The 14,137-nt window shown below is 47.6% G+C and overlaps 1 protein-coding gene across 1 annotated transcript in view; it reads right to left on the bottom strand.

Annotated features, from left to right (window-relative positions):
- Nucleotides 1-14,137, bottom strand: part of RBM26 (RNA binding motif protein 26) — a 252,850-nt gene that overhangs the window by 169,746 nt on the left and 68,967 nt on the right. Inside the window, exon 8 of the mRNA XM_075336770.1 lies at nucleotides 12,905-13,147. Within this exon, the coding sequence (XP_075192885.1) occupies nucleotides 12,905-13,147 (243 nt within the window). The remainder of the gene's footprint in view (nucleotides 1-12,904; nucleotides 13,148-14,137) is intronic.

Genomic DNA, 14,137 nt, shown 5'->3' with positions numbered 1-14,137 from the left:
AATCTGGAGTCCACACAGTGATCAGTGAGGGGGGAGGAAACATACTGGATGCTCCGGCCCTCACATCCGACGTCAGGTCGGCAGTCCCGCCCTTACCCCTGATAGACAGGCCCGGGGGCGGGAGTTTTGCTACTAGGCCGCAATTGAAGCCGGGGACTAAAGTTAAGACCGCGGCCGACAAGCAGGCGCGGTCGGCGCAGAAGTCCGCCGGCCGTCACAAATAAGCAGATGCTGCAGCCTCCGGGATGAAGGCGCTCCATGCACATCCCCCATGGGGACACAGAGTACCTTAGTGATGCAGGGCCCGGTCCCTGAGGATAAATAGACTCCTGTCCGACAGATTCCCACAGGGGCTGCGGAGGGAGCACGGTCCCAGTGAATGGATGACCGCTCAGGATCCCACTTCTCCCAGAGCCGCTAAGGGATGGTGAAGGAGACGGCATGAGGCTCCGGCCTTTGTACCCGCAATGGGTACCTCAATCTTAACAGCACCGCCGACGTAGTGGGGTGAGAAGGGAACATGCCGGGGGCCCCGTGGGGGCCCACTTTTCTTCCAACCGATTAACTAAAATGAGAATGCATGAGTGGATGTGTGCCTCCTTCCACACAAAGCATAAAACTGAGGAGCCCGTGAAGCACGGGAGGGTGTATAGGCAGAGGGGAGGGGTTACACTTTTTAAAGTGTAATACTTTGTGTGGCCTCCGGAGGCAGAAGCTATACACCCAATTGTCTGGGTCTCCCAATGGAGCGACAAAGAAATGTTATTTATTAACTATTTTGTGTGAAAAAAACTCAATGGTTTAAGGGCACAAAAATTAAACGTTTGAAAATTGCGAAATTTTAAAGATTTTCGTCAAATTTCCGATTTTTTTCATAAATAAAAGCAAAACGTATACCTATCCTGAACTACAATATGTCATGAAAAAACAGTCTCAGAATCACCGGGATCCGTTCAAGTGTTCTAGAATTATAACCTGTAAAAGTGACACTGGTCAGAATTGCAAAAAATGGCCTGGGCATTAAGTACAAAATTGGCTTCGTCCTTAAGGGGCTAAACGCGCTTCATGTATCCTGTGTTTGTATATTCTGTTTATTTTGGTTCCTGATTGTTGTCTAGTTTTCCACCTTTTTCCAATATATAAACGTTCCTGTTCCTTTACACCCTTTAATGTGTGCGACGATTCAGGACACTTGATGTGGGTAAAGTAAAACAAGATTATTACAGAATACCTTATTCATCTTATAAGAAACACTTTAACCCCTTCACGACACCTGAGGTACACTTTGGTCATGGTCGGGAAAAAGTTTTGCAAAATGGCATAAATGTACATCATGGCGGTTATGAGGGCACAGGAGCTGTGGCCGCAAGATCACCACAGGGAACTCAGCCAGATCTCAGCTACAGCTTATGCCATCACAGCATGGGAAGGGACGCGAACCACCCCTGACTGTTTAACCACCTAAATGCCACATTCATTAGTGATCGCGGCATTTAGGACCTGATCAAAGCTCCTGCGACATGATCACGGGGGTTGAGAGATCGTTGCCATGGCAACCTGTGGCCATCATGACGACATCCGGATCAGTTATCTACAGAAAGCCTGTTAGACCATGCCAGGAGCATGGCCTAAGAGGCATCTGTCAATGTCACAACATGGTCTAAGAGGTTTTTGTCAGTAACACTGGCAGGTATACCGCATGGCAATGCTTGTGCAATTATATATCGCAATATATTTTATCAGCAATCAGAGTAACAGAAGTTCATGTTCCATATACAGTAATAAAAAAAAATAAATAAATAAAAAAAAAAATATTATTTATATATATAGATATAGATATAGATATATAGAGAGAGAGAGAGAGAGAGAGAGAGAGAGCGAGAGAGAGAGAGAGCGATTTATATATATATATATATATATATATATATATATATATATATATATATATATATATATATATATATATATATATATATATATATATATATATATATATATATATATAAAAATTGAAAATAGACCAAAAAAAAAAGAAAATAAGAAAAAATGAAATAAAAAAATCTACCAATAAATGTATATTTATGTAAAAATAGACACATAAAAAAGAGAATTTTGTTACCGTAAATTCTATTTCTTATAGTTCCGTATTGGGAGACCCAGACCATGGGTGTTTAGCTTCTGCCTCCGGAGGACACACAAAGTACTACACTTAAAAGTGTAGCTCCTCCCTCTGAGCTTATACAGCCCCTGGTAGCCAGTCCTAGCCAGTTTAGTGCAAAAGCTGAAGGAGAATAGCAACCCACAAGTAGAACCGAGTAAGAACCGAGTAAGAACCGAAACAACCGGAGACTCTGTCCACGACAACAGCCGGTGATAACACACGGAACAAGAAAATTGCCAACAGGCAACAGGGAGGGAGCTGGGTCTCCCAATACGGAACTATAAGAAAAGGAATTTACGGTAAGTAACAAAATTCTCTTTTTTTTTATCGTTCCTTTGGGAGACCCAGACCATGGGACGTTCCAAAGCTGTCCCTGGGTGGGAATAAACAGAAAAAACTAAGAAGTAGGCGGAGCCTAACTTCACAAGTGGGCGACAGCCGCCTGAAGGATGCGTCTGCCCAAGCTCGCATCTGCCGAAGCATGAGCATGCACTTGGTAGTGCTTCGAAAAGGTATGCAGGCTAGTCCAAGTGGCAGCCTGACAGACTTGTTGAGCCGTAGCCTGGTGCCTAAAAGCCCAAGAGGCACCGACAGCTCTGGTCGAGTGTGCTTTGATCCCCGGCGGGGGAGCCACCTGAGTACTCTGGTAGGCGTCCGAAATGGTCGATCTAATCCAACGGGCCAAGGTCGGCTTAGAAGCAGAGAGACCCTTGCGCCGCCCTGTGGTTAGCACAAAAAGAGAGGTGCACCGCCTAAGCGCAGCGGTGCGAGACACATAAATCCGGAGAGCACGCACCAGATCTAGAGTATGCAGAGCTTTCTCAAAGCGACGAACAGAGGCCGGACAGAAGGAAGGCAAGGAAATATCCTGGTTAAGGTGGAAGGGAGAGACCACCTTAGGAAGAAAGTCCGGGGTCGGATGGAGAACTACCTTGTCTTGGTGAAAAACCAAAAAAGGTGAAACCGAGGAGAGCGCAGCCAAATCAGAGACTCTCCTGAGAGAAGTTATGGCAACTAGAAAGGCCACCTTTTGAGAAAGACGATACAAAGAAACCTCCCTAAGAGGCTCAAAGGGGGGTTTCTGAAATACCGTGAGGACCAAGTTAAGGTCCCAGGGATCAAAGGGCCGCCGATAAGGCGGAATGATGTGAGACGCACCTTGCATGAAGGTGCGGATCTGAGCCAGCCGGGCGAGACGCCGCTGGAACAGCACTGATAGAGCTGAGACTTGTCCCTTGAGAGAGTTGAGGGACAGTCCTAGCTGCAGACCGGACTGTAAAAAAGACAGAAGGGTCGGCAACGAGAATAGCCAAGGAGAATGGCCGGAAGAGCGACACCAGGACAGGAAAATTTTCCAAGTCCTGTGATAGATCTTGACGGAGGAAGACTTACGGGCCCGAGTCATAGTGGAGATGACTTCAGGAGGAATACCAGAAGCCGGCAAAATCCAGGACTCAAGAGCCACGCCGTCAATTTGAGTGCCGCAGAATTCGGGCGGAAAAACGGACCTTGCGAGAGCAGGTCTGGACGGTCCGGAAGATGCCACGGCATCTCCACGGACAGTTGGAGCAGGTCCGGATACCAAGCTCGCCTGGGCCAGTCCGGTGCAATGAGGATGACTCGACGGCCCTCCTATCTGATCTTGCGCAGGACTCTGGGCAAAAGAGCTAGAGGGGGAAACACGTAGGACAGACGAAACTGGGACCAGTCTTGAACCAGAGCGTCCGCGGCGAAGGCCTGAGGATCGTGGGAGCGAGCCACGTAAACCGGAACCTTGTTGTTGTGATGGGATGCCATTAGGTCCACGTCCGGAGTGCCCCACTTGGGGCAGATTGACTGAAACACTGCCGGGTGAAGGGACCACTCTCGCCACCGTCCACGGATTGACGGCTGAGATAATCTGCCTCCCAGTTTTCTACGCCAGGGATGTGGACTGCGGATATGGTGGACTTGGAGTCCTCCGCCCATTGAGGAATGCGTTGGACCTCCAACATTGCCAGGCGGCTGCGTGTCCCGCCTTGGTGATTGATGTAGGCAACCGCTGTCGCGTTGTCTGACTGGACTCGAATGTGCCTGCCCGCCAACAGGTGGTGAAAGGCTAAGAGAGCTAGAAGCACAGCTCTGGTTTCCAGCACATTGATTGAAAGGGCTGACTCGGACGGAGTCCAAGTGCCCTGAGCTCTGTGGTGGAGATGTACCGCTCCCCAGCCGGATAGGCTGGCATCCGTGGTGATAATCACCCAGGACGGAGCCAGGAAGAAGCGCCCTTGGGACAGGGAGAGGGGTCGAAGCCACCACTGAAGAGAGCTCCTGGTCCGTGGCGACAGAGCCACTAACCTCTGTAAGGAGGAAGGCCGCTTGTCCCAACAGCGGAGAATGTCTAGCTGCAGAGGACGCAGATGGAACTGGGCAAAGGGAACCGCCTCCATGGAAGCCACCATTTGACCCAGCACCTGCATCAGGCGCCTGAGGGAATAACGGCGGGGCCTCAGAAAAGAGCGCACCGCTAGCCGGAGAGACTGCTGTTTGTCTAAGGGCAACTTCACAAGTGCCGGCAAAGTCTCGAACTGCATCCCTAGGTACGTGAGACTCTGGGTCGGAGTCAGAGTGGATTTGGGAAGATTGACAATCCACCCGAATTGGGCTAGGGTGGCGAGAGTGAGCGAAACACTCCGCTGACAGTCTGCGCTGGATGTACCCTTGACCAGAAGGTCGTCCAGATAAGGAAGCACTGCTAACCCCTGGAGGTGCAGGACCGCAATCACTGCCGCCATGACCTTGGTGAATACCCGAGGGGCTGTGGCTAACCCGAAGGGGAGAGCCACGAATTTGAAATGATCCTCTCCTATCGCAAAACGTAACCAACGCTGATGTGACACTGCGATTGGCACATGTAAATAGGCATCTCTGATGTCGATGGACGCCAGGAACTCCCCTTGGGTCATAGAGGCAATGACTGATCGCAGAGACTCCATGCGAAAATGCCGCACCCGGACGTGCTTGTTGAGAAGCTTGAGATCCAGGATGGGCCGGAAGGTACCGTCCTTTTTTGGAACTAGGAAGAGATTTGAGTAAAAACCTCTGAACCGTTCCTGAGCGGGAACTGGGACAATCACTCAGTTTGCCTGCAAGGACGCCACGGCCTGCGAGAAGGCGGCGGCCTTGGAGCAGGGGGGAGTTGAGAGAAAAAAATCTGTTTGGAGGGCTGGAAGAGAATTCTATCCTGTAGCCGTGAGATATGTCGTCTCTCACCCACTGATCGGAGACTTGCTTTAACCAATCGTCGCCAAAGTGGGAGAGCCTGCCACCGACTAAGGGCGTGGCTGGAGCGGGCCGAGAGTCATGAGGAAGCTGCCTTAGTGGCAGAACCTCCTGCGGTCTTCTGCGGACGCGCTTTTGGGCGCCAGTTGGATTTCTGATCCTTGGCTGAGTTAGCGGACAAGGCGGAAGGCTTAGAGGATGACCAGTTGGAGGAACGAAAGGAACGAAACCTCGATTGATTCCTACCCTGGGCGGGTTTCCTGGTCTTGGTTTGTGGCATGGAAGTACTCTTCCCGCCAGTAGCTTCTTTAATGATTTCATCTAGCTGTTCACCAAACAGCCGTGAACCAGCAAAAGGGAGCCCAGCAAGAAACTTCTTGGAAGAAGCATCTGCCTTCCACTCTCGAAGCCACAAAATCCTGCGGATAACAAGAGAATTAGCTGAAGCCACCGCAGTGCGGTGAGCAGCCTCTAGCATGGCAGACATGGCATAAGATGAAAAGGCTGAAGCCTGAGCAGTTAAGGTAACCATCTCAGGCATAGATTCCTTGGTGAGGGAATGCATCTCCTCTAGAGAAACAGAGATGGCTTTGAGAGCCCACACTGCTGCAAAAGTCGGGGAAAACACGGCCCCCGCAGCTTCATACACAGATTTGGCCAGAAGGTCAATCTGAAGGTCAGTGGAATCCTTAAGTGAGGTGCCGTCAGCCACCGACACAACGGTCCGGGCTGAGAGCCTAGACACCGGGGGGTCTACCTTTGGGGAGTGAGACCACTCCTTAACCACCTCAGGTGGAAATGGAAACCGGTCATCAGAACCATGCTTTGGAAAGCGTTTGTCAGGGCAGGCCCTGGGTTTGGTCACAGCGGTCTGAAAACTGGAGTGGTTAAAGAACACACTCTTTACTCTCCTAGGTGAGGTAAACTGATGTTTTTCTGCCAAAGAGAGTTGCTCCTCTGACACTGGCGGATTGAGATCCAGCAAAGAATTAATAGAAGCAATCAAATCACTAAGATCTGAGTCACCCTCAGAGAAATCGATGGGATACATAGCCTCCGAGCCCCCAGTGAGGGCATCCTCCTCATCTTGAGAGTCAGCTCTTGAGACAGAGCCGTGGGATGGGGAGGGGGAGGAAACCCTGCGCCTTCTCTTAGAAGGACGGGGTCTGGGATCAGATGATGAATCCTCCGTGAGCTCTGATGGACGGGGGTCAGAGGATAGGAGTCCTCTGTCAAAAGTATTAGAGGCACCCTGTGAGGGGGGTTGATGCATATTCATCAAAGTCCTGGACAAAAGTCCCATGGACTCAGCAAATGACTGGGATACGGACCTAGAAAAGGACTCTACCCAGGCCGGGGGTTCAATCACAGGTGCAGCAGCAGCCTGAGAGACCACTGGGGGTGAGACTCCAGGCTGTGGCACCGCCAAGTTAGAGCAACCATCACAGTGTGGATAAATGCTCGGCTCAGGCAGCAGGAGCTTACATGCAGTGCATGCAGAATAAAGCTTTGGAGCCTTGCTCCTTGTGTGAGACATGCTGCTGGAGTGGGGGCTTTGCAGAGAATGAACCCCAGGAAGAATATACAGAGGTCCACAACCGGAGGCCGGCTGTGGCTTACCAGACCGCTGAGCGCGGTGTTGTGTGCCCTCCAGATCCCGAAGCCCGGTCCCCCAGAACGCAGCACCTCAGCAGAGATGCAGAATGCAGGATGTCCCAGAGCAGAGTGAACTCTGCCTGAGAAATGGCCGCCGGAGCGAAGAGAGGGGGCGGGACTAGGGGCGTTCCTATAAAAGAGCGAGAACTGGAGGGCTATAGAGACCTGCCGGGAAGGAGGGACGCCCCAGCAGTGGGGAGTGTCCCTCCCCTGTGTAGAATGGCCGCCGGGAGGAGCCGAACCTGTCCCTCTGCATGAGTGACATGCGAGGGCAGGAAAACGAAACTAGGCCTCCAGCGAAGCCGGGGCCTAAATTTAAGCGGCGAGGCCGACAAGCAGGCACCATCGGCGCGGTTCTCGGGCAAAAGCTGGAGAACCCGCCGGAAAAGTTAAAACAATCACATACAGCATACTCTCCCCTTACAATAAAGAACCGGGACCCCGAACATAAACGTGTCAGGTACTTAGCTGCTGAGACGCAGGGCCATGTCCCTGGGGATGAGTGCTCCGGTCCAACAGAATCCTCAAGGGGCTGTGGATGGAGACCGGACTCCTGCCAGGCATGGAGACCGTGTTGGCTCCCACTTCAAGCCACAGCCCAGAAGGGATGGTGAAGGAGCGCGGCATGTAAGGCTTCAGCCTTGTAAATCAACCTTAACAACACCGCCGACACAGTGGGGTGAGAAGGGACATGCCGGGAGTCCAGACATGGACCCGCTTTTCTTCAAACTCTTTCCAATAGTCAAACAATCAGATGAGAATGCATGTGTGGATGTATGACCTCCTGAACACAAAGCAATAAACTGGCTAGGACTGGCTACCAGGGGGTGTATAAGCTCAGAGGGAGGAGCTACACTTTTAAGTGTAGTACTTTGTGTGTCCTCCGGAGGCAGAAGCTAAACACCCATGGTCTGGTTCTCCCAAAGGAACGATAAAGAAAAAGGTATACATATTTGCTATCACTGCGTCCACAACAAACCTATCTATAAAACGGTCACTAGTTAACCCCTTTAGTGAACACTGTAAAAAAATAAAAAGCATAGCAAAAATCTGTCCTTTCATCATAGCTGATAAAAAAGTGGAATAAAATGATAGTCATATATAAATAAAAAATAAAAATAAAAATTATATAAAAATAAAAAAAGCCGCCACCATCCGCCAAAAAAAAAAAAAGCTATACCTCTTAGAATTCAGCAACGCACAAAATTATTTACCTATAGAATTGTTTTAATGGTGTAAAAGCGGCAAAATATAAAAAAATAAATGTGGAATCGCTGTATTCATCTCGGCCTATAGAACGGTCTTATCACTTTTAGACAATGCGAACAGTGTAAAGCAAAAAAAAAAAAAATCCTGAATGGCTGTTTTTTTCTTGATTCTGCCTCAGAAAAAGCAGAATAGAAAGCATATATTTACTCAGAAAGTTGGTGACATGTTCAATACTTATTTCATTCGATGTATATACACACAAGATACCGCACAATAACCAGCATAAAAATAAAACCCAAAAAAACAAATTGTGGAGCTACATTTTTTTTTTTTTTTGCACAATGGCAATGATATTTTTCTCTAATTTTCAGTTAACTGAATAGTATTATATGAATGAAAAATAAAATTATGGCTCTTGGAAGAGGAGGAAAAAAAAAAAGCAAAAATGCAAGAACGGATAATAATAATAATAATATATAATAATATACCGGCATGTATTAGTAGCCACTATATTTGTTTCAGTCAGCCAGTAACATTGCAGGACAGCCTTGGGAGGGCTTTATATAGCCCCAGGCTCGCAGTCAATATAAGAGAACCTTGGTGATGGACAGAACTGAATTTCATGATCTCAAAGGAAATCCTTTTTCTTGGTGTCATTACGGTCTTTCTTTATAGAAGATGTGCTTTACTCCAAAGCAATTGCAGGCATCATTATAGAAAGCTTTCCAGATGCCCGTTTGCACAGCTGGAAAGCGAGAGGTCTCAGGTTAGGTATAAAATGACGTCTGTCCTCTTTAGCAGCCTCTATTTTAGGTGAGAGCAGCTAGATTGTACATGTCTTGAGACAGACTAGGATAAATGAGGAATACAATTGGGACATAGTGCAGGTCCCATCAAGTCACACATCTCACCTGCTGTTGTCTTAGCGATTTTCCTCCTGGGATCCTGACTGGCACATAGCCAGCTGTGGTCTAGAGGCTTGTCTGTTCACTTTTTATTAAAAGTAGGATGCCCATAATAATAATATTCATATATATTGAAAGGTTTGTCCCAAGTAATCACTTATTTACAGAATAAGGAATAACTTACTGATTGCAGGGGGTCCGACTGCTGCGACCCCAACAATCCATCTGAACAGAGCGGGGTGTGAGCACGCACAATTCTCACCATTCGTGCTCTATGGGACTGTCGGAGATAGAGCAGTTTAGCACTATAGACCCACAGCAATCATATAATGCTAGTGCAAACCCTAGAACTAGTGATAGGCATTTTTACATAAGGTAAACTGCAGACTGCAGCGGGCTGAGGGGACAGGTGGCATTAGGGATCAGGGGTGCATGAAATTCCCTTGTACAAGATCAGCACCAGCTTTAAACCTTCTTATTTTATTTCATTTTGCTGTGTAATGAAAAGTTAAAGGGTTATTCCCATATCCACGAGCCGATCCTAATATGTAGTAGCTATAATAATAATAATTCTAATAATAATAGCAAAATACCTCCAATTAGAAATCTATACACTGCTCAAAAAATTAAAGGGAAAACTTAACCAACCGAATATAACTCCAAGTTAATGAAACTTCTGTGAAATCAAACTGTCCACTTAGGGAACACCACTGATTGACAATCAATGTCACATGCTGTTGTGTAAATGGAATAGACATCAGATGGAAGTTATTGGCAATTATTAAGACACACTCAATAAAGGAGTGTTTCTGCAGGAGGGGACCACTGACCTCTCACATCTCAGTACAATGCTTTCTGGCTGATGTTTTGGTCACTTTTGGATGTTGGTTGTGCTTTCACACTCGTGGTAGCATGAGACGGACTCTACAACCCACACAAGTGGCACAGGTAGTGCAGCTCATCCAGGATGGCACATCAATGCGAGCTATGGCAAGAAGGTTTGCGGTGTCTGTCAGCGTAGTGTCCAGAGGATAGAGCAGATACTAGGAGACAGGCCAGTACACCAGGAGACGTGGCGGGGGCCGTAAGAGGGCAACAACCTAGCAGCAGGACCGCTACCTCAGTCTTTGTGCAAAAAGGAACAGGAGGAGCACTGCCAGAGCCCTGCAAAATGACCTCCAACAGGCCACAAATGTGCATGTGTCTGCACAAACTGTTAGAAACCGACTCCATGAGGATGGCATGAGGGCCTGACATCCACAGATGGGTGTTGTGCTCACAGCCCAACACCGTGCAGGACACTTGACATTTACCGCAGAACACCAGGATTGGCAAATTCACCACTGACGCCCTGTGCTCTTCACAGATGAAAGCAGTGTCACACTGAGCACATGTGACAGAGTCTGGAGACGCTGTGGAGAGCAATCTGCTGCCTGCAACATCCTTCAGCATGACCGGTTTGGCAGTGGGTCAGTAATGGTGTGGGGTGGCAGTTCTTTGGAGGGCTGCACAGCCCTCCATGTGCTCGCCAGAGGTAGCCTAACTGCCATTAGGTACTAAGATGAGATCCTCAGACCCCTTGTGAGACCATATGCTGGTGCGGTTGGCCCAGGGTTCCTCCTAATGCAGGACAATGACAGACCTCATGTGGCTGTAGTGTGTTAGCAGTTCATGCAAGATGAAGACATTGAAGCGATGGACAGGTCCGCCCGTTCCCCAGACCTGAATCAGAGTGAGCACATCTGGGACATCATGTCTCGCTCCATCCACCAAAGTCACATAGCACCACAGACTGTCCAGGAGTTGATGGATGCTTTAGTCTAGGTCTGGGAGGAGATCCCTCAGGAGACCATCCGCAACCTCATCAGGAGCATGCCCAGGCATTGTAGGGAGGTCATACAGGCACGTGGAGGCCACACACACAATACTGAGCCTCATTTTGACTTGTTTCCACTTTCATTTTGTGTGTGTCTTCAAATCCAGGCCTCCATTGGTTAAAACATTTGATTTCAATTGATGATTTTTGTATGATTTTGTTGTCACTACATTCAACTTTGTACAGAACAAAGTATTCAATGAGAAGATTTCATTCATTCAGATCTAGGATGTGTTATTTGAGTGTTCCCATTAATTTTTTGAGCAGTGCATATATATAGTATAGTTCTGCTGATTAGCCATGTCACTTACCTCATGTTCAGAGCATTGCAGGACCTTACGCATCTATGGTTACGACCATGAGCAACTAACTGTGACTATATGCGTGGATACCTAAGGTCCTGCAATACCCTGCACATGAGGTAAGCGACATAGAAATGTAGTATAGTTCTTCTGATTCACTAATTGGAGGTATAGCAAATATTAGTACACCTACTACATATTAGGATAGGATCTTGGAGATGGGAATAACTCTTTAGGCAGGACTTGTCTGAGAGATGGGGAGCTGATTGCAATATTTCATAAGTCTCAGAAAAGTGGACTTGTCATTCTGATCAAGCACATGTTTAATATGCCTACTTACTATTAACAGATTAGAAATGGAAGAGAGTGCCTCCGAATGCCCTCCGATAGGGGTCAGTCCATGCTGTACCCCCTACATGACTGTGCAGTAACAGGACTGGGGATGGCCCAGCATGCAGAGCGGCAACAAGTGACAGTTGCTTGTTATTATGGAGGCACAGGAGTAGGAGGAGCTAGTAACAGTTACACACAGCACTGACCAATGGGAGCACAGAAATGGTATTTGATGGACACATGGTGCAGTGAAGACCAGGGTCAGACGAGTGTGGGGAAAAAGACCACGCTTCATCCAGAAAACTCGGCTGATTTTAATCTGTATTGTCATCCATGTCAGGGATCAAATACAGTGTTTGAGGTTAATAATGGCAATATATCTGCACAAATCAGATGCTACACAGATGATCCATATAGCAGCTGAATTTATTTTTTTTTGCGCACGCAGACTTGTATAAACAATTGTCATCGGATACTTGGAAGAGTAGGGCATGCTGCAATATCCTTCACACGACATGTGGTCCAGAAGAAACTCATCTGAAAAGCCCTACTGACTCACACTGGTCAGTATACCATGCGACTACTCAGACAGCATGCGTCAGTATAATATGTCCATCTGAACGAGCCCAAAGTGTGAGACAGCGCCAGATGAGGGAAAAGGAGGACAAGTATGTACAGCAAGACGAAAGATCACCAAGACTGCAGTACAAGTGCCTGGGAGATCCTCCAAAAGAGGTCCCCGAGAGCCACAGTCAGTCCTGAGAGCAGGTCGTTTGCCACATCCAGCGGCCCCTGCTCACAGTAGTGACACCCAGAGCCCCATTACCAGTATAACAGCCAAAACTCTTCCACACTAATCACCATACAGAGGCCGTATACCAACCATACTCCCACAATACCCCCAAACTTCAGAATTCCTGCATCGAGCCCACCACTGTCACATCCGGCTTTACGTACTGTGACTGGAAATATTAGGTTTGTGACTCTTATTTATTAGCTACTCTGCAACCACATAAATATAAATGTGGAAAAAACAAGCCTGTAAAAACAAAACGGCGCAATATGTTTTACTGAACCCTAATTACAAAACAGATTTTTGGCCCCAAATACACGCACATAAAAAAAAAAAAAATTGTCCCCAAACAGTGAAGACCACCTTTGAATCTGCATACAGACAACACATAGAGATTAATAGCATTACCTGTAACAGGTGGAAGACTGGGTGGAAGAGCACCCAGCGGAGGAACTGGTGGCCGTAAATTAACAGGAGGAGGTGGCGTTAACAGTGGTGGAGGTGGGGGAAGTCCTGGAGGGGGTGGTCCGTCTACAACAGGTGGCTGCGCTGGGAATGGAAGTATTCCAGGTAGGTTCACGTCTTCAACAACTACAGGATCACTGCCATGATCAAATGGACACAGATCGCCTCTCATACAAAATCCTTTCTCTGGAAAACCAAAAGAGAAAAGAAAAATTATGCTACATGTTTTTGCTATATCCAAAACTAGCCCCCCACTCATTAAGGTAAACTGGTTGGACTGCACAGTGAGTGTATTCTTAGTACAATGGGTGCCATGAACCTCCACTGTTGGAGAACATGATGAATGCACAGTAATAAAATGGTCATTCTTGGTGGTACTTCATTAAAAAAAAAACCTGGACCAACACATGACAAATGAAGTAGTGGATGGTATTACAGGAAAAATACACTTCCCTAATTATGTGTGAGGAGATAACTACAAAAAGTATTAACAATAGAAGTCCCAGAAATTTCGAGCTCCCCCTGAAGTCCCGAAAGAGGGTCAAATGACCCTTAAGGTGGCTTTACACACTGCAACATCGCAAACGACATCGCTGTAACGTCACCGGTTTTGTGACGTAATAGCGACCTCCCCAGCGACATTGCAGTGTGTGAAACACATCAGCGACCTGGCCCCTGCTGTGAAGTTGCTGATCGATACAAATCGTTCAGGACCATTCTTTGGTCCTTTGTTTCCCGCTGTGCAGCATGATCGCTAGAAAGTCTCAGTGTGTAAAGGGGACTTTACAGCGACTTCGTTAGCGACTTCCCTTTCAAAAAGCTGCTTTACAACGTTCCCAATGACTAGCTAGGTCGTTCTGCAGGTCCGGATCGCTGTTGCGTCGTTGGCCAGGTCTGCCTGTTTGACAGCTCACCAGCGACTCACCAGAGACTTTGTAGCGATCCCGGCCAGGTTGGACTAGAAACTAAATGGCTAAACTCAATGGAAAACAACAACCTCCTGTGGTGCAACAGTAATGGCCTTAATTACAGAACAAAAGACGGTGATTATAGGATGTTAGCTAAAATCCTTCAGGTCATTCGACCAGTCTCTGGGTTCCAAAGGTAGACATGTTAAATGACCCCTCTCTGGGACTTCTAGTGTTAATATTACCAGCTTATTAGAAACTACATCAT

The sequence above is a fragment of the Anomaloglossus baeobatrachus genome, chromosome 2 (assembly GCF_048569485.1).
Source record: "Anomaloglossus baeobatrachus isolate aAnoBae1 chromosome 2, aAnoBae1.hap1, whole genome shotgun sequence".
NCBI classification, from domain to species: domain Eukaryota; kingdom Metazoa; phylum Chordata; class Amphibia; order Anura; family Aromobatidae; genus Anomaloglossus; species Anomaloglossus baeobatrachus.
Note: the sequence above shows the minus strand (reverse complement) of the source record. Positions and strands in the feature narration are given on the sequence as shown.